The 25,527-nt window shown below is 39.3% G+C and overlaps 1 protein-coding gene across 2 annotated transcripts; it reads right to left on the minus strand.

Annotated features, from left to right (window-relative positions):
- Positions 1-13,050: 13,050 nt before the first annotated feature.
- Positions 13,051-25,527, minus strand: EMC3 (ER membrane protein complex subunit 3). 2 transcript variants are annotated; one of them, XM_063426458.1, is made up of 9 exons: positions 25,450-25,527; positions 23,839-24,007; positions 22,671-22,728; positions 22,273-22,366; positions 21,394-21,498; positions 20,332-20,413; positions 17,443-17,522; positions 16,956-17,038; positions 13,051-14,361 (listed from the first exon to the last, which is right to left on the minus strand). In XM_063426458.1, exons 2-9 carry the CDS (start codon positions 23,991-23,993, stop codon positions 14,233-14,235), a joined length of 786 nt encoding a protein of 261 aa, XP_063282528.1. In that variant the 5' UTR covers positions 23,994-24,007; positions 25,450-25,527; the 3' UTR covers positions 13,051-14,232. The 2 variants fall into 2 exon arrangements, with proteins under 2 accessions (XP_063282528.1, XP_063282527.1); XM_063426457.1 differs by having other exon boundaries at positions 25,437-25,527.

The following is a 25,527-nucleotide window of genomic DNA, read 5'->3' on the forward strand; positions in this document are numbered from 1 at the left end:
CTTGGTTTGGATGGCACTGGAAGGTATTGGACCTGAACTTGACCCTTCAGTATCTGTGTCAGAAGTCTCATATTCTGACGTTGAGTATTGGTCTGAGTCAGTACGTGTACTTCTTTTACTAAACCTTCTATACACCCGTCCACTTTTGTAGTCTGAATTATCTCTTATAAACTTTTTATGTTTTCGATTTTTAATAGTGTCTTGGTATTTATTCAAGTTTTGCTGGAGCCTGAGTTCTTGGGAGTCAAAGGTTGGGTCGTCTTTGTTATTCTGTACAGCCTCAACTGCTTCTTTGACATTAGCATTAATTTGTTCCAACCTTTGGCTCTCAAACCTACAGATGATATCCATGAAGGTTCGTGAGCATAAATTAGCTGCCTCCTCCCATTCTTTAAGGAGGGCCGTATCCTCCATCTGCATATTAGGCATTACTTGTATTCTGAGACCCCTGGGGATCATCGACTTATTAAGATAATTCTGGATGGATGAAATTTCCCAGCCCAGTCTAATCTGCTGTTTACATGCATTTGATATGACTCTAAACTTTGAGTCAATACTGGTGTCATGAGAGAGGAAAACACTCTCCTTGTCAGTGAACACCTTTTCGGCGTCCACACACCACTGGTTTGGATCTTTTAGTTGGTTCAGAAAATTGGCCATGATAGTATAAGAAAATAGCACATTCGGGAAAAGATTATAGATTATGCGGAACACACTGAGGTATTAAAACCTTGTAAACGAATAAATAGAGTAGTTGAGTACCCCAAGGGGTATACAACTGAGTGTGTGTTGAGGGGCGACCAAGAAACAGGGGATAACCCTCACATACATGTGTTAGTAGAAAGACATACTTGAACTGGTCAAGTGAGAAAGGGCGCCCCCTAGTGCATAACTATATACATATGTACAATGAAGTTATAAAACATAACCTTTAATATTTGCTGTGATAAAAAACTCCGATAGGGAGTAAGAACAAGAAAACAAAAGTAAACTTAAAAATGGGGGGGACAAATGTCCAAATGGGGGTAGATAAACTAAAGGTTCCACCTAAAGGGTATATAAAGCTGGATAGAGCTATAAATCCCCCCAAACAGTATAGTGCGTCTCATCTGGGCAATCCCAGCTGGAATTGCAAAAAATGAAATTCAATATCAAATTAGAGTAGCCATTCCTGTAACCGCTCCACATACAACCTGTTAATATAGAGAGTGCTTGCTAATGGCAAGAATAATATATAATACACACTTGTAACAGGAGGTAACGATAGGAAGGCTTACACAGAGCCAGTAGCTAGTAAATACACAGATACATTGTTGCAAATTGCATAGTGTCCATAGTGGTGCTGTCACCAGGGGACGGACAAACAGAGTGAGGAAAAAACAGGTGAATATATACAGGGTCTAGTTGATAGCCAAAAAAGGCCGGCTAGCAAAGTAGATAGCACAATCTGACCAACGATAGAAACCCCCGTAGTCACCTCTGCCCCTACTAGCCCCCGATCCCCTAATGAACTGCACAGGATCCTATGATAGCTAAACTAGCTTGCTGAAGTAACGAGATTCTAAACTGGTTGGTGTCTGGACAAAACTTGTCCCCCCTTTCTGCTACCTAACATGTGTTACGGCGCTACAAAACGCGCCTTCGTCTGAGGCTCTATATACATATGTACAATGAAGTTATAAAACATAACCTTTAATATTTGCTGTGATAAAAAACTCCGATAGGGAGTAAGAACAAGAAAACAAAAGTAAACTTAAAAATGGGGGGGACAAATGTCCAAATGGGGGTAGATAAACTAAAGGTTCCACCTAAAGGGTATATAAAGCTGGATAAAGCTGGATATAAAGCTGGATAGAGCTATAAATCCCCCCAAACACTTTTTCCATGTCTGTGCGATACCGGCACACACATGGTTAATTGACACACTGCAGCCGATCCACCAGACGTACACCAGCAGGAGGAGGAGTTGTCAGTAGGGGCGGGGCCTCATCCGCGATCAACCAATCCTGGCGTGATCGCGATGTACACACTCCCAGTATGAATCAAACTGAAGGGGCTACTTAAGGAGCCCGCGATGCCATGACTCACTGTTTAAGCCTCAGACGAAGGCGCGTTTTGTAGCGCCGAAACACATGTTAGGTAGCAGAAAGGGGGGACAAGTTTTGTCCAGACACCAACCAGTTTAGAATCTCGTTACTTCAGCAAGCTAGTTTAGCTATCATAGGATCCTGTGCAGTTCATTAGGGGATCGGGGGCTAGTAGGGGCAGAGGTGACTACGGGGGTTTCTATCGTTGGTCAGATTGTGCTATCTACTTTGCTAGCCGGCCTTTTTTGGCTATCAACTAGACCCTGTATATATTCACCTGTTTTTTCCTCACTCTGTTTGTCCGTCCCCTGGTGACAGCACCACTATGGACACTATGCAATTTGCAACAATGTATCTGTGTATTTACTAGCTACTGGCTCTGTGTAAGCCTTCCTATCGTTACCTCCTGTTACAAGTGTGTATTATATATTATTCTTGCCATTAGCAAGCACTCTCTATATTAACAGGTTGTATGTGGAGCGGTTACAGGAATGGCTACTCTAATTTGATATTGAATTTCATTTTTTGCAATTCCAGCTGGGATTGCCCAGATGAGACGCACTATACTGTTTGGGGGGATTTATAGCTCTATCCAGCTTTATATACCCTTTAGGTGGAACCTTTAGTTTATCTACCCCCATTTGGACATTTGTCCCCCCCATTTTTAAGTTTACTTTTGTTTTCTTGTTCTTACTCCCTATCGGAGTTTTTTATCACAGCAAATATTAAAGGTTATGTTTTATAACTTCATTGTACATATGTATATAGAGCCTCAGACGAAGGCGCGTTTTGTAGCGCCGAAACACATGTTAGGTAGCAGAAAGGGGGGACAAGTTTTGTCCAGACACCAACCAGTTTAGAATCTCGTTACTTCAGCAAGCTAGTTTAGCTATCATAGGATCCTGTGCAGTTCATTAGGGGATCGGGGGCTAGTAGGGGCAGAGGTGACTACGGGGGTTTCTATCGTTGGTCAGATTGTGCTATCTACTTTGCTAGCCGGCCTTTTTTGGCTATCAACTAGACCCTGTATATATTCACCTGTTTTTTCCTCACTCTGTTTGTCCGTCCCCTGGTGACAGCACCACTATGGACACTATGCAATTTGCAACAATGTATCTGTGTATTTACTAGCTACTGGCTCTGTGTAAGCCTTCCTATCGTTACCTCCTGTTACAAGTGTGTATTATATATTATTCTTGCCATTAGCAAGCACTCTCTATATTAACAGGTTGTATGTGGAGCGGTTACAGGAATGGCTACTCTAATTTGATATTGAATTTCATTTTTTGCAATTCCAGCTGGGATTGCCCAGATGAGACGCACTATACTGTTTGGGGGGATTTATAGCTCTATCCAGCTTTATATACCCTTTAGGTGGAACCTTTAGTTTATCTACCCCCATTTGGACATTTGTCCCCCCCATTTTTAAGTTTACTTTTGTTTTCTTGTTCTTACTCCCTATCGGAGTTTTTTATCACAGCAAATATTAAAGGTTATGTTTTATAACTTCATTGTACATATGTATATAGTTATGCACTAGGGGGCGCCCTTTCTCACTTGACCAGTTCAAGTATGTCTTTCTAATTCTATCTATACACACAAATATGTATAAACTGCTCCCTTGCCAGAAATCCCAACCTACTGCCATCGCTTCTTTCTTTCCTTCCTTTCAAAATTATGCTTATTCATTAAACTCAGGAAAATATATTGAACTGAACCCCAAACAGCAATATTTTGGCTAATATAGCCAAGTTATAGCTAAAACTGCTATGTTGGAGAATTGTTTGCAGTACAGATTTCAATTCACTAAAGTTAAGCATTTTGTGAATAAACCAATTCCTTTGTAATTTTCTCTTACAGACTATAGAAGCAGAGCCTGCACTATTTATGCATAGTATAACACTATATAAAGTGTTAAGGGATGTATTTCAAGTTAAACAAAAGATACTATTCAAAGTGTAATCGCCATAGAAACCAATGGAGTGTTTCTTCATGGTTATTTTGCCTAATAAAGCACCTGTTTTATATAATACATTTTCTTCATTAGTTTATACAATTGAAAATCTAATCATAGTGTAAGCTACCACTTACAATGTTACACTATACTATTGTAAATAACAATCTTTTACTTTATTTCACCAGTGCCAGAGCACGTCCATGACAGTCTACAGGTCGATAAATCGGCAATACTTACCCCGTGAACAGACGGAAAGAATGGAGTTTAAGCAGATGAGCCCAGGAGCATCTTTAGATACCCTAAAATAAAAGTTGATGGATGATAATAGATTTCTCTAATCTCCAAAGGAAACCTCCATCTCCAAAACACAAATGAACAAAGAACGTGTTATTTGATGTGCTAATAGTTGGGTGGATTTTAATATTTTACAAGTGGGAGTGAAGTGAAGAGGACCTTAAATAGGAGTATTTTGAGGGATTTGTATATTTCAGAAATATTTTTATGTAATTAATATAGTTAATGTATATAGCATACCCATAACTTGTGTTTACCTTTTTCATGAGATGCTCCTTTCGTCTAATTGATTGATTAAGTGAGAGGGCTGTGGGCCTCTTTTGGCCAGACTGTATGTAGGATATATTGTATGAGGTAGCTTGTGTAGAGTAAATGTTTGTAATGTAATAGTTGCAGTTATCTGTAGTGTACTCCCTAGCATACAGTGAATTCTATAAGCTGTTGTCTATCAACTATAATTTTGAATCATCACATGAACTGAAAAATGATAACATAAAACCTTTTCAATGTCAAAGTAAGATACCTTAAAGGTAAATTCTGATCATCAATTGTGATGAAATCTGAACCTGAAACTTTGTGATTTATAAATCACACATAAAACTGTTCTGCCATTTTGTAACAGGTTATTAGAGTAGCCTAACGCTTCTCTTCCTCACACTCCTGCCTCCCAGCCGATCGACACCACAAACAGAATAGAAGGTTGGGAATGGAGCTGCTGTTGCAGGTACCATCTTGTAGTGGGCACTATAGATTGCCCTCGGTGCTCCAAAACTCTATTATACTACAGATTCTGCAGTATGCATTCCTTCATTTACTGCTGCAAGTACATTCTCATAGAGGGGACTAGGGACCTGCTGTACAGGAGGAAATGTGGTCACAAGTCACCGTACATCACGCTATGCTGTTACCATAAATAGTACATATAATGGCTGATCATATTATGTTGGTTTTCCTTTCCAGACAAAAAGTATTAAAAAAAAATAAACCATCTAGTTTCATAATGTAAAAATGTATGAATAATAATTAAAAAAGATAGAAAATTACAATTAAGAGCACAATTTAAAAAACAAACAATTGAGATGTTATTTTTTTATATTATTTTTTTTCTCCATATCGGACAGCCCTTACACCCATGCAAATTAGGGACATTTGATCGATTTTGGCCTCATTAATTTTCTGCCTGTTCAAATATCTTTTAGTTTTGCTTAACAAAAGAAAGATATGTTGCAGATTTCTGTAGTGTATCACCTAACCCAGAGCTATGCCAAAGCTTTTCACAAAGCATCATTCTGATTGGAAGATAAACATTGTAGCTCAGCCAATGAGTAATCAGTGTGAGCTGATTCTATTCCGACAGCCAATCACTGTTCTATTATTCTGTTGTTAGAATTTCAGAATCATGCTAAGAGGAAAGGGAAAAGATAATAAAAGGACAGTGATTGGATATGGAGCAGGGTGATGTCAGCAGCTAAGCTCATACTGATTGCTCATTGAATGAGCTGTGTACGTCAAATATTGAAACTGCTTTTTGTAAAGAAGCCGAATGGCTAAGGGGGCAGAGTTACACTGCCGAATGTTGCATTTTTGCTTGTATTTATTTGAATGTGGATAAAAAATACGTTGTGAATATGAAGTTTATTTGCAGCCATAAGTATTGCTTTTTAAAAAATTCTTTATTTATAGATGTATGTGCATTACGAAAATAGCATTTATATAACAAAAAGTATAACAATGGTATAACATTGGTTCTATAGTTGCAATGGTTATACCTCCAAGTTGATGCTATGTTAAGTCGATCATGGAGCCTTACACTCGGATAGTATTTCCCAGAATATAAAAGCATATTTATCATAACATTTCGGGTACAGGAAGATTGTACCCTTGTAAGACGGAATGGTGTCTCCGGTTCTCCATATTTTGAGGCTGGCCCTTCTTTATAATTTTAGGGAGTTATGCCAAGTGCCCACATGAAGAAATATCAATTATTGTTGCTGAATAGTGTTGTTCGTTTGGCCATATTACCGCATGTAGGTTTTTGGATACGTGAGCAAACTGGAATCGAAACTCTTGAAGGGCAGAGAGGGATATACTTGGTTTTCCTGTGTGTTTTGGAGAGCATAACCTAAAGAACCATTGTGTCATTTTAGCACATACAACTTTAAGACGTCCTTGGTAGTATAGTGAATTACCTTGGTGTATATTGATTGAATTCACAGTCCTTATATAGTGCTTTTATCCAGTGATTTGCAAAATATTGTAGTTAATGATAGGTTTTGTTTCATGTGCAATATTCTTACTAAGAGACCACATAAACACAGACACATAATTATTATCTATTTAAAAAAACGTGGGCAAAGACTGATATTTTATTTTTTAATAAGAAGAGCATACACATAAATTAAATATTGTAATAGAAAGCATAGTTAGACTTTATAATAATAATAATAACATTTTAAACACTTTATTTTCACAACCTCAAATAGCCAGTCATTTAATAACCTCACTGTTCTTAAAACATAAAAAAACATCAATAGTTTATAACTTATTAAAACCATTTATGCCCCACAGCCAGTACATAGCAAACAGCTTTGCCCTGTAAATGGAGCATTTTTTAATCACAGCGGCTCAGTGAGAAGGAGGCAAGTTGTTTTGTCATCACCTGTGACTAGCATGCCCACTCTCAAAGTAAACATGTTGGTTCAACGCTTTTCTAGGGCAGACCTTGTGCAAAGCCCTGCCGAAGAGCTCTTGCACGAAAGAAGGCCCTGTGTTTGTTTTGCACAGCACAAGCAAAGTTAATTACGTGCTTGCTGTGTGTTTGCTTGTGACTTGTCTCTGGTGTCTCCACAGGTGAAACACCAGAGCACAAAAGGAAAAGGAAATCGTATTGTGTATGTGTTTGGAGGCTGTCTGTGGGCTTGCGTATGTGTAGATTGAGCTGATTCTGGTGTGGTGTTTTTGGTCGGTTTCAGTCGTGTTGTGTTTGTGGTGTAAAATGTGTGGCATGGGGCTGTGCAGAGTAAGAGAGCGTGTGTGTGTATAGGGGACATTACATGTATAGGGAATGTAGTGAGTGTGTGCATAGGGGCTGCAGTGTATGTCTGTATAGGTGATGCAGTGTGTGTGTGTAGGGGCTGTAGAGAGTGTGTGTTTAGGGAATGTAGTGTGTTTGCATCCAAGGGATCTAGTGTATGCATAGGAGATCCTGAGTGTGTATAAAGGATCTAGTGTGTGTATCTGCAATGTGATGTGTGTAAATGGTGCTTTGTGTAAAAGGGATGTAGTGTGTCTGGAATGAAGTGTGTGTAGGGGTGCAGTGTTTGTGTGGGGTGCAATTTGTGTATGTGAGGGATGCAGTATATGTGTGCAGGGTCCAGTGTGTGAATGTGTTGAGAGGTACTGTGTGTGTGTAGGGGGCAGATGAGAGCAAAGCAAAAAAATAATAATTATATAAACATGTATTAATATATATATTATTAATAATTAATTAAAAATAATCTTTATATCCTCCTCATTTCTTACCTTTGGCCCAGGAGGTGGGACATTACAAGCCCTGGTGGTCCTAGTTGTTAGTGAACTCTGGCCAGAGTTCATTCTTGCAAGATTGGAGCATCGTCATGGTAATGGCTCGGAGCGGCAGGATAACGCTCCCGGGTACTCCCCTCTTCTCTTTACGGGCTGCCGTAGTGAAGTGCTTTTTGGCCGCTGAGTGAGCTATTCGATCTCCCCACCGACCTTTCATGGCACACAGAAAGGCAGGTGCTTTAATAGCATTGGCCCGCAGGGGCCATGTGTCATTTGCCCGGTTTGCCAGTCCATTAATAGATGGATTAAATGCATCTTAATGTCATAAATCTACATTATATTTATACAAACATACTTTTACACATACGTACACGCACAGACTACTGCCCCCTCCCTACCAATAGCAGAAGCAGCTCACATACCAGCAAGATCTTCCAGCAGGCACAGAGAATTCCAACATCCCAGGTTACTTTGCAATAAACATTTAATTGTGGAGACAATCAGGGGTTTGCGAAATTCAGGTTAACTAGTCAACAATTTGTTTTCTCTTATTTTAGCCTACGTTTCAGTTGTGTACAATTCTCAGTGTAGCGAATAAACTCCTACTTCTAAACTGACTTAATCTTTATTTACTCAGACTTATATGTTAAACACTGTCGATGCTCCCTTCGAAATGCAGTTATGTGAAATCTTGTTGCTGCTGGAGTTTAAATTAGTAAACTAAGTCCATCCTAAAAGTCACAGAATCCAGCAATGCCACTTTTGAAAAGGAGTTGTCTGTACCCCACCCTTTCTCATTTCAGATAATTTTATGAGAATTGAATGACCTGAAGTGACACTGGCGAAGACAACTGGAGACACTTCTATTACATAAGTCAGTGTTGCTGTTGATGGAATTTCCTTGCAAGGTGCATTTTAATGAACATCATTGGGTGACAAGCATTGTAAATCTGTTATAACAGTGGGGGCAGAGTTTGCAGGAGAAGCACCATATGCAAGTAATAGTGGCAGTGTTTATGCCAGACAAAACAGTATTTTGGACATAAAGGACACTGCTAATACAGTACACCTTTGAATATCTGTCCATCACTGTATGTGATTTTCTGAGATTCCCTATACAAAGAATACATTGTGTGAAAATGTGCCCAATTTTTTTGTGATTGATAGTAGCCTGGTGTGGCAGGAAACCCAGCTACCCATTTGTCTAGAGCAGTTATTCTTGAACCAGACCTATGGGTATCCCACCAATCCAAGTTTTAGGAATAACATTTTGGAACAGAATTGGGAAATATATAAAAACCTAAACCACTAGAAGTTCATGGGTACATGTTTGGGACACTGAGGTCTAGAGAGCACAGACCTCTATTCTTCTGCTTCCTTGACAATTTTCCAATCTACCAATTAAATGTGCATCTCCTGACAGAGCAGATGTTGTAGCATATTTTTTTATAATTACCTACAAGTGGAACTTACCATGGTCAGAGTAGTGTGTACAGGCTCTGCAATATTCAAACCTTACACAGTGCATTAAAAGTTGACCCACTCTGTACCTCCCAACAGTCCCAGGTTGTATGGGTTAGCTTTTGAGGAACTGTCCTGCCATCTGAGGATTGACCCCCTTCAATCTGGCTTCCGCCCTCTCCACTCTACAGAGACTGCCCTTATCAAAGTTACTAACGACCTAATCACAGCTAAATCCAAAGGCCACTACTCCATACTAATTCTTCTTGACCTCTCAGCGGCCTTTTACACCGTTGATCATGCTCTCCTTGTTCAAACTCTTCAATCGCTTGGTCTCTGTGACTCTGTCCTCTCATGGTTTTCCTCTTATCTCTCCCAACGCTCATTCAGTGTCTCCTTTTCTAATGATACCTCCTCCCCTTGCCCTGTCTCGGTTGGAATTCCCCAAGGCTCCGTCCTTGGTCCCCTTCTATTTTCTCTTTATACTGCCTCTCTTGGCAAACTTATTACCTCTTTTGGATTTCGCTACCACCTGTACGCTGATGACACCCAGCTATATCTCTCCTCCCCGGACCTCTCCCCTGCCGTCCTGCAACGTGTCACTGCTTGCCTTTCTTCCATCTCTGACTGGATGTCCTCCCGCTTTCTGAAACTCAATCTCTCAAAAACTGAGCTCCTTGTCTTTCCTCCTCCTAATATTGATCCTCCTCTTTCGCTCTCCCTCCAAGTTTGTGGTACCAACATCAGTCCATCCTTGCAAGCGCGCTGTCTTGGCATCATACTTGACTCTGGTCTCACCTTTGAGCCTCACATCCAGCATGTTGCCAAATCCTGTAGATTCCATCTTAAAAACATAGCCCGCATCCGCCCCTTTCTTGCACCAGATACTACCAAGGAGCTTGTCCATGCTCTAGTAATTTCCCGCATGGATTATTGTAACCCTCTCCTGATTGGTCTTCCCAATAGCCGTACTGCACCCTTACAGTCCGTAATGAATGCTGCTGCTAGATTGATTTTCCTCTCTAGTCGTTTCTCTCACACCTCACCCCTCTGCCAGTCCTTACATTGGCTTCCTGTATGCTATAGGAGTCAATTCAAGGTACTAACTCACACCTATAAAGCACTGAACAACTCTAGCCCCTCTTATATCTCCTCACATCCTTCTCGGTCTCTCTCGGTTCTTCTCCGATCCTTCTCGGTCTCTCCGTTCTGCCCGTGACCACCTCCTGTCCGTTGTACGCACTCGTACGGCCAACTCGCGCTTGCAGGACTTCTCTCGGGCAGCTCCCTTCCTATGGAATAGCCTGCCTACCGCCATCAGACTCTCCCCTAGTCTTGCATCTTTTAATTAGTGCCTTAAAACCCATTTCTTTAGGAAAGCTTATGGCCTCCAAGACTAACCCTTACCTCACATACCTGTCTCTTGCCCTCTCCTAAAGGGCAGCCCACCTTATTTGATTGTAAATTCCTGTCCTAATGTGTTTTACACCCCACCTCCTATAGAATGTAAGCTCGTTTGAGCAGGGTCCTCTTCAACCTATTGTTCCTGTAAGTTTATTTGTAATTGTCCTATTTATAGTTAAATCCCCCTCTCATAATATTGTAAAGCGCTACGGAATCTGTTGGCGCTATATAAATGGCAATAATAAATAAATAAAAAAATAAATTGTTCCATGGTGTCAAATATCTGGGACACCATCTGTGTTTGCTGTAGTGCCCAATCATAGCAGCTTTTGCAATGAGCTCTCATCAAACCAGTGACTCAGCCAATCAGAATACTCACTCTTTGCAGAACTCAAGACCTTATTCTATAAGCTCGTTGAGCTATCGGTTTTCCATTGTCCTTTCTGAGTAAACACCGGGATTCAAGGAACAGTCAATGGTACTGACCAAGACATTGAAATGTAATCTGATCCTTGTTAACAGCGAGGATTTTCTGTCTCACAGGACTATTAAAAATAAGGCTATACCTAATATAGTGAAATGTATATTATAAATTTCTAACTGTAGTTTGGGTGATAGTATGCCTAGATCAACTGCTTTCTTTGTTTCAAACAAACACCATTAAAAATTACATTTGTACCTTTACAAAACACTGCACTGTATAGAACAGTAAATTCTCCACATCATATGCGAATAATTTAAAGGTAACTCAGAAACCAGAACTCTTGAAGTTTCGATTCTTGGCCATCAGTTCATTTTCTAAATCCTCTAGCACCCCCTAGAGGTCAGTTCGTGCAAGTGCATCCTCTTCAGTTTGTCAAAAGAAAATTAGAAAAGCAAAAATAAATTTACTTCTAATTTAGTTATCAACTAATAAGTATTGTGTAGTGTTATATAATTGTGGAGTACAGTGTTGTGGAGGGACACACCAAGACCCAAGTTTCATAATGTATTCCTTTCTAATAAAATGAATAATAATAAAGCAAACATTTTCAGGAATGGATTGTTCCTCAGGAGCACCTAACTCTATACATATTACACGTGGACTTGTACATATATCACCACAAAGATTAGTTTTATAGAGGTACACAACATTACCTCCACCACATGAAAGCACACCCCTTCTCTAAAGTGAGCATGTTAGTTCAATGCGCAGAGCTCTGCTGAAGAGCACTAGCATAAGATAAAGGCCCTGTATTTGTTCTGCGCAGCGCAAGCAAACTTAATAACATGATTGCGCTGGGTTGTAGAGAGTGTGTGTTTAGAGAATGAAGTATGTGTTTGCTTACAAGAAGTACATAAGACACATACATACAAAGACACATACACACACAAAATATTTTAGTCACCCACCTGTTTCCTACCTTTTAGGTGCAGGAGGGTGACATTCCCTGTGGTCCAGTGGTGGCTCAGATGGATGGGAGTCAGTTCCCACTCTGACTCCCTCTGCTTCCTCCCGCGCAGTCTGTGTGTTAGCTGGGAGGAATGACGTGCAGTCACTTCCTCCCAGCTCTATGTGATGTAATCACAGGGGGCCCAGTCGCGGTGTTAAAGCGCCCAGGGCTGACCGGGCCCCCTTACAATCCATAACCATCGGGTGGCCCTGACAGCATGGGTCACCCGATGAACTCCTTGAATGGCGGCCCCGGCGGTTTGCCGCGCAGGCCTGGGTCGCAAATGGTGATGGCGGGTACCCGGTCGCAGGGGTACCGCTGGATCGCATTCACCCAATCTCTCAAAATGAGGAAATCCCTACCGCCCACCTGGAATCCTGAAATACCCACTAGTGGGCGGTAGGGACCAGGCTGACGACCCATGACCTATACACTACAAACACTAGTTATGCTTAGGCCCCTATTTATACAAAACAAGCAATGTTATCACAAAACAAAACTGGCAGTTCTAGACGCATTTACTAAACAGTATGTAGGAAACAGGAGAGACAACTTTAGGCCAGAAAATTCTAACAACCCAGCATTTTTGGCATACGTTTTAAAACTTTGAGTGTATTAACCAAATAGTGAATTGCAGCGAATAAAAAAAAAAATTGCAATACTTGGGAAAAAAAAGTCCAACTCTGCTATTGTCACAGCATGGTTATTTTAGTCTATATTTAGCAATTCAGGTTAACAAAAAACACTATTTAGTGAAACTCTCTTATTAAGCCAAGGTTTTTAAATACTAACCTTCAATTCATTAATTATTATATATAAGAAGCATACTGCAGCCAACATTCTTATGACTGGAGACAAGAGTAAGAATCAAGACTATATTACTACAGCATAATGTACGGTGAAATCGTTTATTTTTAAATTACAGAGAAAAATAAAAGTACATTTTAGAGACCGGACCACAGGAAAAGCATTTAAAAAAAAGTCTGTCTACTTTTGTTACTTCAAAATAACAATATTGTATAAAGTTTAAATAGGCAAAAATAAAAAAGTGAATATAAATAAATACAGTATGTGCATTGATAAGCTGTTGACAGACTCCTGTCTACCGTATTGACCGAGTTCTGAAGATAAATATCTCAGATATTCAATAAAGGAGGAGAAAAAAAAAATACCCCATGAGCAGACCATATCAAGCAGATATACCATGCCAACGAGTCTGCCGTTCTGCCGTGGGGTTGTCTTCCTATAAATGTTTTATTTGTATCCCCCATGTTAATGATGCAGTTATGCTACTCCGCTTTGAAATAAGAGTGGTTATAGCAAAGTAAACACTGGCAGGATATTCAGTAAAGTGTCAACTGTCTGGAATTCAAACGTTTAAGACAAAATAGGCAAACTGGAAACAGACAGGGATTTATACAGTTTGAAAGGCTCTTTGAATTCACGACAATTCACATTTTATTGAGTGATCCTGTCTCATTAAGGGAATATGGCTGTCCCTCTTCATTGCAATGGAATGTAATCTAATGATCTGATTTAAAGGCAGTATAAACGGATGGATTCTTTTTTTCTGCTTCACAGTGATAAAAAAAAAAAAAAAATATGAAGAAAAAAAACGAAGACATTCTAAGTATAGTGTTTAAAGGCACAGTTCCTATTTCTGAACATGTTTCTGGTTTTATCCAGTGGAAATGTTAAATATGCCTTGTTTTTTTCTTGCTTTGCGCTATAATTTATTTACATACAGTCTTGCATTAAAGGGTCAAAAATGTACAGTCTGGATTACAGCTCCAAACTTCTAAAATTATTACTCAAGACTGTTGTGAAACACCTGGATCTATTCTACAGCAAGCAATGGTATGTAAATGAATCAGTAGTACCAGAAAAGGAAATCTACGGAACATTGATTTAAAGTCGGAAAAAGGGTTCTGCTAAGCTAACTGCTTTCTCTGCTGTACCAAAAGTATGATGCAAGCTGCACCTGCATCTTTATAAAATAAACAGTACAAGCAGGTAAACAAGACAAATGTAAACTCTGTAGGGCAAAAGTTTCCAAAAGGCAGCTCAAGTATTAGAATATGGATGTTTGTAGCTCTTTTTTGAACATCCCCTCGAAGTTCAGATCCTTGGCCATCAGCTCATCTTCCAAATCATCTAGCGCCCACTGGTGGTCAGTCAGCTCAAGTGCTTCCCATTCAGTCTGGGGAGAATAACACAATTTAAAGTTTCAGGCTTGAGACATTCCCACTGCATTAAATTAACACACACCGTATATACTCGAGTATAAGTCGACCCGAATATAAGTCGGGACCCCTAATTTTACCCCAAAAAACTGGGGAAACGTATTGACTCGAGTATAAGACTAGGGTGGGAATGCAGCAGCTACTGGTAAATTTCTAAATAAAATTATATCCCCAAAAAAGTATATTAATTGAATATTTATTTACAGTGTGTGTATATAATGAATGCAGTGTGTGTGTGTGTGTGTGTGTGTGTGTAAATAATGCAGTGTGTGTTTGTATGAGTGCAGTGTGTGAGTGTGTGAATGCAGTGTGTGTGAGTGTGTGAATGCAGTGTGAGTGTGTGAATGCAGTGTGAGTGTGTGAATGCAGTGTGTGTGAGTGTGTGAATGCAGTGTGTGTGTATGTGAATGCAGTGTGTGTGTATGTGAATGCAGTGTGTGTGTATGTGAATGCAGAGCCTTGGTGGGGGGTGGGCATTTATTTTATTATTATTTTTATTTAATTTTAATATTATAAAATTTTCTTATTTTATTGGTATTTAAATGTTTCGTTTTTTTTTCGTCCTCCCTCCCGGCTTGTTAGCTGGCCAGGAAGGGGGGGGCTCTCATTCCCTGGTGGTCCAGTGGATGGGCTGTGTAGGAGGGGGGCTGGCAGCGAGCTGTTACTTACCTTTCCTGCAGCTCCTGTCAGCTCCCTTCTCCTCCGGTCTGGTCAGCTCCCCTGTCAGCTCAACTGCAAGTCTCGCGGTGTGAGTGCCGCGTGGAGCTCTGACCCCGCGGCTCTCGCGAGACTTGCAGTGGAGGAGAAGGGAGCTGACCGGACCGGAGGAGAGAGAAGGGAGCTGACAGGAGCTGCAGGAAAGGTAAGTTACAGCTCTCTGCCAGCCTCCAACAGGACCGCCGGGCTTGTAATGAGCCCGGCGGTCCTGGTCTGTATTATGGCAATGTAAGTTGCCGTAATACAGACAGTGACTCGAGTATAAGTCGAGTGGGGGATTTTCAGCACAAAAAATGTGCCGAAAAACTTGACTTATACTCGAGTATATACGGTACCGTTGTTATTTACTAAAGTGAGAATTCAAAGTGAATTTTAAATTTAAGGGCAAAATAGCCAGATTAGAAGTCTAGCAGACTTGGAGAAAGACACCAGTTTGATTATTTTGGTTTTAAATGTTACATTTACTTTGAATTCTCACTTTGGTGAGTACTACTGTAATTATTCAGCCAGTTAACAGCCAGTTAACAGCCAGTGGCAGAGCAACAGGCTGCTTCCTATTGCAATCTATTCTAAAAAATACAGATGGCTAGAAAACATGATGTCTGACAGTCATATTCACTAAAGTGGAATTCAAAGTGATTTTAAATTGTAATCCAAAACAGCTTAAAGAACCACTCCACTTCCAAAATGGAAAAAATAAAGTTATTGTTTAGTAGATATGCCACACTGCAGCTCATTGAGAAGTCTTTGCAAGGCAAGGGCTCTGGGAAGCGGTCTGCCTCTTAAATTTAGCTCCACTGTGCTAACCAACCCAGGAAGTTACAGGGCATGTTCTCTGCTTGCAAGCCAGGGGGTGGAGTGTTACTTTATAAAAGTCCCACACTCTTCACACAAAGCATTTCAGGGAGCTAAAAAGTTTTAAGAGTCTGGAACGTCACTAACTGAAAGCAGCTCCAGAATTTTTCCAATCTAGTCCCCCAAAATGCTCGCTTTAAAGAATGACCCTATTAATGATGTTAATATTTTGTATCTAAACCCAGACACAATGTTTGTTGGGCATAGTATTGAAAAATAAAATGTATCTAGACAAATGTTACACTATAAGATTGCAATGCATTAAAGTATATAGTTAATTTTAACAGCCATCATACTTTGCTTCTATTACATTTGCATCATATTACGTATATGAAATACAGATGTAGACTATTAGCTAGTTGAAAATGGTTACACGGTTTGATAGGATAATGCAAACAGAACACTGCACAAATTCTGGTTTAACAGCAGACAAATGTTTTTCTCAAAATGTTAATGTCAGTGTTGACAAGTTTGCAAGGACTGCCTCAACCCAGTACCAGATACCTGCTTATTATATATTTGTATATTGTTCTTAAAATAGAAGCAAGCTTGAAAGTTAAAACATTTTAAAAACTTAAAATGCACATCATGTTTTGTATTTTAAGGGAGTTTCTGTAAAGATGCAACATAGATTGGTTTTAAACTCTTTGAAGTTAGAAGATTAGCAAATAAGTCTCACTAGATCACCAGTTCTGGTATGTCATGAGTCACAAAGAAAGGGATCTACAATGCTATTCCACCACACTATGTAGGGATTTATTTACAAAACAGCCAGTTGTGATGAGCTGTCAATTAGGTTACAAATGCAGATCAAGAGAACAAAGCAGGAAAACCCTTTATTCACTTGCATTTATTGTAAACTCTTAACTACTATAGCCTAAACATAAGTGACAACATAAAAAATCTAATTTGGAGGTTTTCATTGCATTGTGGAATGTTTCATGCATAATTTGGCAGCCCACCAAACAAAGATTAATACCTTAAACGCCTTGTTGGTGTCTGCCGGCATTGCCATAGCTGCTCCAGTCATCTGTTCTTGCATCACTCTCGACTGATCTGCGGCTGATGAGGCAAGACAGAAAGGTTTAATGAGAAATACAAACTACAAGAGAGTTACGGTACTCACGGGTTAACCCATAAAATAACAATTATAGGGTTTATGTGAAACATATACACAAAATAATAAACAGCACCGATAATGGTAATTCTCAGGTATCAGATCATGCATCACAATGGAGTTCCCCATTAAAGACATGTTTATTTTGTACAGTGAATCATTCCCTAACAGGACATCATACATTCTGCAATTATTTATCTTCACTGTTTGAATATTTACAGAAAAATCTGCAAACAAGACATTTCTCCTATGATTATAAATAAAGTAACTGGGTGTAACTGATATTTTCGAGCACCATAAGTTATCACTTAGAATGAACACTGTCAAGGGAAACATAATCACTTGTTACCATTGTCTTGGCCCAGAATAAGAGAATAAATGCTTCTCAATCCAAATACATTAAGAAAGTACCATGATGCTGAGCTCACCCTGCAGAGGAAACACAAACAAGAACAAAAGTGAGAATAGGGTTACAGCAGTAAGAAAGGTTTAACTCTCTGAGGACCAGGGATGTCTTGTATTTTGTCCCTACTGGACGCTGGACCAATTGTGTGCATTTTCATCTCTTACTTCAAGGAAATCTACATATTGTTTATTAAGGGTTACTCCAAGCACCATGACCACTTCAGTGACGCGAAGTGGTCATGGTAACTGGGATCTGTATGTGCAGTGTTTTAGTATGAAATGTTGCACATGTAGAGTTTAAGCCATCTGCTTCCGGAGGTGTAAGTCCATCTAGGGCAAGCATCATTGAGGCCTCAATAGCCAGTCTGAAACAGGAGTTTCAAGGTAACGTATGCAAATGTTCATGCCTAGATTTGCATTCATTGGCTGACAGCAGTGAACTGACGCACGCACTGAAGAGCGTTTCAGTATGAGGTCAGAACAGAAGTATGCAGGGAGAGATAGACAAGCACAAGTAAAGTATGGCTGCCACTTCTGTTAGCTCAGGGGAGCTAACGGAAGGAGAAAGCAAACCTCCCATGCTGCTTGATTGGTAGCTGGGGAGGTGGGGGTGTGTTGCATAATTGAATTATAAAAGTGCCCATTTTCCAAAAACCTGCACTTTTATAAACTGGGTTTAAAATAGGATGCCGCTCACCCATGAAGCGTTTCAGCAAGCTAAAAATATTTTACGGGTGTGGAATGGTCATTTAAAGGCCAAAGTTTTTAAAATTTGCCAAGTTGACGGTTGCAAGGATGATCATGGTGACTAAACTCAAAACTATCAGGGTTATGAATTCAAAGTTAATTAAATTGTGTGTATGTTTAAGGGGTGTTTTGTTCTTTATAACACAGCAATTTTCAGTTAATAGCTTTGTAGTAGAATATTTTTTTCCACTTTTTGCATTGTCTGCAGGTTTTGATCAGAGTGCATGCAAAATGCCCTAATTCTGAATACAGAAATGCCAAATTTTGGGACACTTTACAATCCTCAAGTTCAAATGTCCGACACAAATTATAAAATAAAAAACATACACCCATGGTAACTCACTAAGGCCATCTTGGCACTTTTGTATGACTGATCTCTGCCAATATAAGCACAAATTGATACTACTGCGCCGTTTGTCTTTATCACGGTTCAGCAAAGTAATCAAGGAGTTAAAATAATTTTAAATTAAAAAAATAGATATTGTGGGACTCTGGTTTAAACACTCAAAGGATACTATGAAACACTAAAACCACATACCTGTCTATCTTGCACATGTGATTCGCTGTTAGAGTGATCACAAGTTGGCACTAAACAGTCTCACATCTTAGGAGGACTGTAACTGTAATAAACACACATTTTTGTGATAGTCCTGACACATAATATGTCACCAAGGGGTTAGTTTAATTTTTGAGGGGGTTGGTGAAAAGAAAGTCGTGGTGTCTTGGGACATTTATTTTTCCAGTTACTAAATTTCTGACATCTGCAGATCTGTCAAGTTGCGGATAGAACTGTAATGAGTTACTTGGTTGTGGGAGAGGTAAGGGGCCACGTTTAGAGCAAGACAGGGAGCTTCATATTTTCTTTTCCCTTCTTTGCTGAACACCTCGAGCAACCAAAAAAAAACCAGTTAATATAAAGTACCAAAAGAACCAACAGTATGAAGCTAGGCATACAAAACCCCCATCAAGATCCACCCCAATTTCTCTTTCTTTGCTCCTGCCTCCAGGTGAGTTGTTTCCAACTTAGAGTATGCTTTTCTTGACCTTATTATGTTTTTATTTCGGTTCTATTTGCTCTCCTTTGCTTCCTTCCAACCTCTCTGTTCCCCACTGCTCACTCGAGCTGGGCCTTCAATGGCTCCATGAATATGCAAACTTTCCCCCTTGCTTTGCTGTACCCACTAGTGTTTTTTTTTATACTCCCCTTTTGGCGGTCTCTCTGCCCTTTCAGTTACCCGCTTCTCATTTTAACAAGTTATATTTTGCTGCCAATTTTCCCAGTAACTCTTTCTCATAGGATCTTGTTTTCTTTAAGATTAGTAATCTAAAGTAATCTTATTCCTTCTGATGTGGCTATTTATTCTTTTTTTTCAAATTATAACGGAGCTGACACTTGGGTAATTTTTTCTTCATAATTTATGCTTAATAAATCCCTTGAGATTGAGCAGCATAAAAAACGCCAAGCAGAATAAAGCCTTCTCAAGGATTAGAAAAACAAAAAAAAAAAATATATAAAAAAAACAAAAAACTTGCCCACCCATAAAATCGGTTGACCACTTACAGGTTATTCACTAGTGAATTTAAAATTTAAGGTGAGACTGGCTGCACTGAAAGAGTAGCAGACTTTAGAGAATTTGTCAGGTCGGCTATTTTTGTCTTAAATTTGCAATTAACTTTGAATTCTTACTTTAGTAAATATCCCTGTTAATATTTACTGTAAACACTTTGCTAGGATAATTTTCATCACCTAGCATGGTTTCAGTTATATAAATAACACATTTGTAATTAGATCCAAATCGGTATATGAACCTAAGTCACTGAGGTGTGATGTGCATCTCTTCTCATTCCGTTTGCATTTGGTGGACAGTCAAATAACAAGGAAACGTTCTTGAGGTTCACTCACATGTTGTGAGAAAATGTCAGTGTGAGGTTTCAGAAACCCAATGACTAACACAAAATCAACCAGAACTGCAGAATCAGAGACACTATTTTAGCAATATACAGATGCCACAAGTACTTTAGCATTCACAAAGAACATCAAGGTTCTTCCTATAGTGAACTTATATTAAACATTTATTTTCCTTACCAGGAAGCATCCAAAGACAATAGCTCTATTCCTTGCTGCAGCATAGGTTTGAATCGTAGAGTCAATGGAAATGGCACTTTAGCTAAACAGAACAAACAATGACAGTGGATACATTATAGTATAAAGTATAGTTGTAGATTCATCATCAGATAGATAAACTGTCCTAGCAGGTAAAGGCGTGACACTGTATGAAATGTAGTTAGTCTAGTAGTGCATAGCATCATATGTCCATGTTGTAGAACAACTCAAACACTGGACTATTAAACAGTTTTTATGCTTTGTTAGGCAGAATGTGTAGCACACAAGTGACAACAGTCAAAATAAATGCAATAAAATAAATGCAAAAAAATAAAAAAACAATAAAAAAAAAAAATCTGCCATTAGAGGAATAATCTGATTCCTTTGTTAAAGCCAAGGGTCTAAAGTCAGGAAATAAAAAATAAAAATAAAAAATAAATAAATAGGAGGATTGAAGTAGAAAGAGCCTCTACTCTCGGCATGTCAGTTTGTCTGAACTTGTTTGTGTTGTAATCACTTGTTTTCTTTTGTATTTTACCTATATTCAGGCTAATGAACATATGCCTTACGGTAGCTTAGTTTACTGTTACAAAATGTTATGTAAACAATCTTGTGCCTCCTCCTGCTACAGTACAGCAGTTTACCTACACAATGGTGGTTTCTTTAGAATTAGGTCACTAATATATTATGCTTTACCTGCTCAGCTTTCCAATGTTTTACATTTTTGATTACAAGATATAGAACGCTGAATAAGCAGCAGGGCACCGCAGTTTTAACACTACGGGACAAGTCAACAAGCCATTGTGCTTTTGTAATCTTATTAAACTGACAAAAGCCTCTAATAGCATAAGTAGGCAACGTCTGCCAGCACTAAGTAATTCAAGTGACAAATAAATCACAGCACATTAAGAGTGGCCGTCTATGTCGTGTTAATTTCTGTATAAAGGTTCATTTATCGTACGTTTTAGTAAGGCATAACTTGAGAGAGCAGTCCTCCTGTCTTAAAGTCCAACATGTTCCCAATCCATACTGCACCAAACTTACTTGTCACAAACCCAGAGAAGGTCATATTAATCCAGCCACCAATGAGAATCATTGGAAGAACATTTGTGACATTTCCTTTCATCATGTCTGTTAACATTGTTGGATCTGAAAAGAACAAAAAACAAGGTCAGGGTAAGCTCCGAACCACACATTTAATATTAAGGATAGGAGTACACATACACACTAAAATAGAATGTGTGTGTATATATATATATATATATATAAACATTTATTACACACCTACTCATAGATATATACAAATATACATATACTTCCCCCCCAAAAGTTACTCTGGAAACTGTAAACGACTGTATAGTGCGGAAGTCGTGTAGCAGTCTGCATTCTTAGAAGAATAGTATTTACATAAACACACAGCATAACAAGGAAGCCTTAAAGGAACAGTACCATCCCCATAGCAACTTATTCTCAATATGTACTATTACTCTCAAGTGAAAGACAGAGTGCTATCTGCTGCTCTCAGCGGCTGCCTAGCAAATCATCCTGATTACTGTAGTAACTGGAGAGAGGAAGAAAGGGTGCAGAGGACTGCACCTTTGGTGTTAAACTGCTGAAAAACAATTTAAACTGAAGGTAAGATGGCGTCCAGACACTCCTGCCCCCATTACACGTTCATTGAGATTATGTTATGGGGGCAGGAGTGTGCCTTTAACCAGTTTTAGCATTTTTAATTCTCTTCTCTTGCCACTGGGTTCTGTACGTAAGTGCAATAAAAAAAAAAAAAAAAGTAAAAAAAAAAAAATAAGGAAACACCGTTGTTTTATCCAGGTAAATCTTATCAAATGAGAGTGTATTCTGCACTACATGGATTACAAGCTTTAAAAAAATGTTTAAAATGCAGATGTATTTGTTTTTCTGTACCTGTCATGGGAGAAGGTGGAACAACTTTCCTCTTTGTCTTTTTAAAAAATCCATCTTCTGCATTATTGAAGAAGAATTTCCTCATCAGAAAGGACTGGAAAGCAAAGACATTTACTTGAGCACGAGAAGTGTAAAGATGCATATTAGCAATCTATAATGCATGCATAGTTTTGATCTGCTTTAACCCCTTAAGGACCAAACTTCTGGAATAAAAGGGAATAATGACATGTCACACATGTCATGTGTCCTTAAGGGGTTAATAAAAATAAATAAACTTTTACCACTCTGAGCAGTCTTAAATAATTATGAAAAAAAGAGGAAGAAAACAAAAAACAGACACATACAACTCCCATAGTCATAAACTCCGCACATCAGGAGTTCCATGCACTACTTGGTACCTGCTTAGAAATGTATTTGCCGTTTTCCCGAAGTACTCTGCTTCGAATCAGCACTTGACTGGAAGAGAACAAGAAGATTATCATATACATAAACCAGACTGAATTATTTCCTCGGGTAGTCTGCATGAAAATTTCCCAATGACACCCATGGAGCAGAGATATACATTCCATTTTATGAGAAACATGTTATTTAAAAGCATTGCTAGTCAAACTGGATTACACATTATATATATATATATATATATATAAATAAAACATATAAAACATTAAACAAAAAAATGCACACCAGTCAAGCCATAAGACTTGCTTTTCCCACAGACATCACAGGTTTGCAGTGATGTTATTACCGTATAGGATTCTGGGTTGGCATATGCAAATTATTCTTTGTTAAACTAATTTGCATATGCAAACCCAGAATCCTCTGCGGTAATAACATCACTGAAGATTTGTGATTTCTGTGGGAAAAGCAAGTCTTATGGCTTGACTGGTGTGCAGATGTATGTTTAACATGGTATTAACTATCCGCAGACTTGAGGTGGAAGGGGTTTTCAATCACAATTTTTCCCCACCATAACATTATATATATAGTGCTGGATGTTGTAATGCCACAGGATTAACTATAGTCTGTAATTTAAGTATATACAGTAATGCACCACAGGACCTGGAGGTTACTCTGTCAAAGTCTGGGCACCTTTTAAAATGATAACCAACTTTCATTTTTCTTACAAAGTGAGTAAGCAAACATTTACCTCTAACTGCAGATACATCCCTCAGTACAGAAAACATCTTTGTTACCATTAGTTGGACAGATACAAGCCCTACTTAAATATGTAACAAGTGTTTTGAAGGGGATCTCACTTTGGATTAAATTTACAGTTCAAAAGTCACCAACAGACACCGCACCCTACCTGTTGGACTAGTGGATGGGAGCAGGAATGCCGGTACTTCCAGTGAAAGAAATAGCTGGCTTTGCTCCATTGCTGTTCCTTAGTGGTGTTGGCGGTTGGGAGTGACAAGGCATGTGCAGATCCCAAAGCATGCTTTACTAGTTATGGTCTATGCTATGCTTGGAGTGTCCCTTTGTGCTCACTCCAATAATTGTAACGACATACCAAGACCCATTGTAACCATATTGCTGTCTTGTATCAGAGAGAGACATATACTTTACCTGTCTGATACTTGTTCTTGTGTTAGTTTTTTGTCGCTCTGAAGCAGGATGGAGACATAATGGCGGATCATGCCCACAAAAAATGTGATGAACACAATTGGAAGAACCACCCATAAACGGATGTTAGAATCCAACAAAAGCTCTGGCTCCGTCATGTCTGCTGTAAACTCTGTAATGGAAGATCATACAATTAGCTTGAAATGTACTATATGGGATACATAGAGAGGAAAAAAAAAAAAAAAAAGCACATTAAACCCTTTTTAAAGGAATTAAGGTGCACACACCAAGCATCACATCCCTTTGCACAATTACTTGTAAATGCAGCAGCATGAAGGAAGAAAATCTGCCCTTATAAGTCAACCGATCATCCATGTACATCGGAGGAGAAAGCTACTATAATGTGCCATGTGCACTCCATATAAGTCCCCACCTCCGCTAAGATGTTCCTTCATAGGGTCTCTGTTTTGTTGGTTCAGGAACGGAGTTAAATGTTTCAGCAAAGTAGTCTAACTTTCTTACAGGGAGTGGATTAATACCATGAATTTAGTCTGTCTCGGGCATGGTAAGGATTACATGTCAGTTGGGGCATCTGTCTGGCAGGAAAGAGTGTAAATGGTTTTTGATGATCCAGCAGAAAAAAATAAAATGAAATATATTGGTCTGCCACACTGGCAGGTAATACAATTTAGTGGGCTGCTGTATTAGCATTTAAGTTGGTCTGTCACACAGACATGATAGAGGTACTATGGCATGGAGAGTGTGGGTTGACTCTCTTTATTGTCAGTAGATCCCGAGCATGATTTACACAAGAAACAACTAGAATCTATTATATGAGCACTCTATCAGGAATATTTACTAAACTCTGAAATGAAGCCAACTGAAAACCAAATAAAACAATTACCTGATCCTGAAAAGAGTCTCCAAATAGCTAGAATCACCAATTTTATTCAGTCAGAATTTTGCAATTTGGATTTATTTGTGCCACACTTCAAATTTAAAAGGGCACTCCACTGCCCAAAATACATAAAAGCACATATTTAGTAGATATACCCCAAATTATAACTTTCATACATTTAATTATACATTTTTCAATTGGAGTTACATCTAAAAACAGCTTGCAAAAACTGCAGCTCTCTTGTCTTGCCTTTGCAAACCCTCCCCATCTAACCCCACTCAGACTATCTGTGGCTTTCTAATCACAGACTTCCCAATGCAGCTCAATGAGAAGTCTTTGCAAGGCAGGTGCCCACTGAGGTTGATGCTGGGTAGCCCACTGAGATTAAAGCCGGGTAGCCCAGCGAGGTTGATGCTGGGTAGCCCAGCGAGGCTGATGCCGGGTAGCCCAGCGAGGATGATGCTGGGTAGCCCAGCGAGGTTAATGCTGGGTAGCCCAGTGCTGTTGATGCTTTGTTGGTTATAGACAATGAGTATAATAGTCTCTATCCCTATTGATAACGGTGCCAGTCTGCATCCCATTGTGCGCTTTGTTACAATGACTATAATGGGTATCTGGAGCTGGCCACTCCCCCTGCACTATATCAGCGCCGCTCCTTCACCGCACGGCGTACAGAAACCGAGGATCCCAGGCACCTCCTTACCGAACCGGGTCACCGACACAAACCGCTGACAGCACTTCCTCCTCCCACACAGGGACAGCTCTCAGGCCCTCACACAGCCGCCCAGGCTGGA

The sequence above is a fragment of the Pelobates fuscus genome, chromosome 7, assembly GCF_036172605.1.
Source record: "Pelobates fuscus isolate aPelFus1 chromosome 7, aPelFus1.pri, whole genome shotgun sequence".
Lineage (NCBI taxonomy): Eukaryota > Metazoa > Chordata > Amphibia > Anura > Pelobatidae > Pelobates > Pelobates fuscus.

What these genes read in the sequence shown, in the direction of transcription:
- EMC3 (XM_063426458.1), bottom strand. Translation starts at nt 23,993, where the DNA reads ATGACGGAGCCAGAGCTTTTGTTGGATTCTAACATCCGTTTATGGGTG. An exon ending in GCAAATACATTTCTAAGCAG is followed by an intron (nt 22,367 to 22,670) that starts GTACCAAGTAGT and finishes TTTGCTTTCCAG; the next exon opens with TCCTTTCTGATGAGGAAATT. An exon ending in ACACCAACAAGGCGTTTAAG is followed by an intron (nt 14,362 to 16,955) that starts GTATTAATCTTT and finishes TATTCTCCCCAG; the next exon opens with ACTGAATGGGAAGCACTTGA.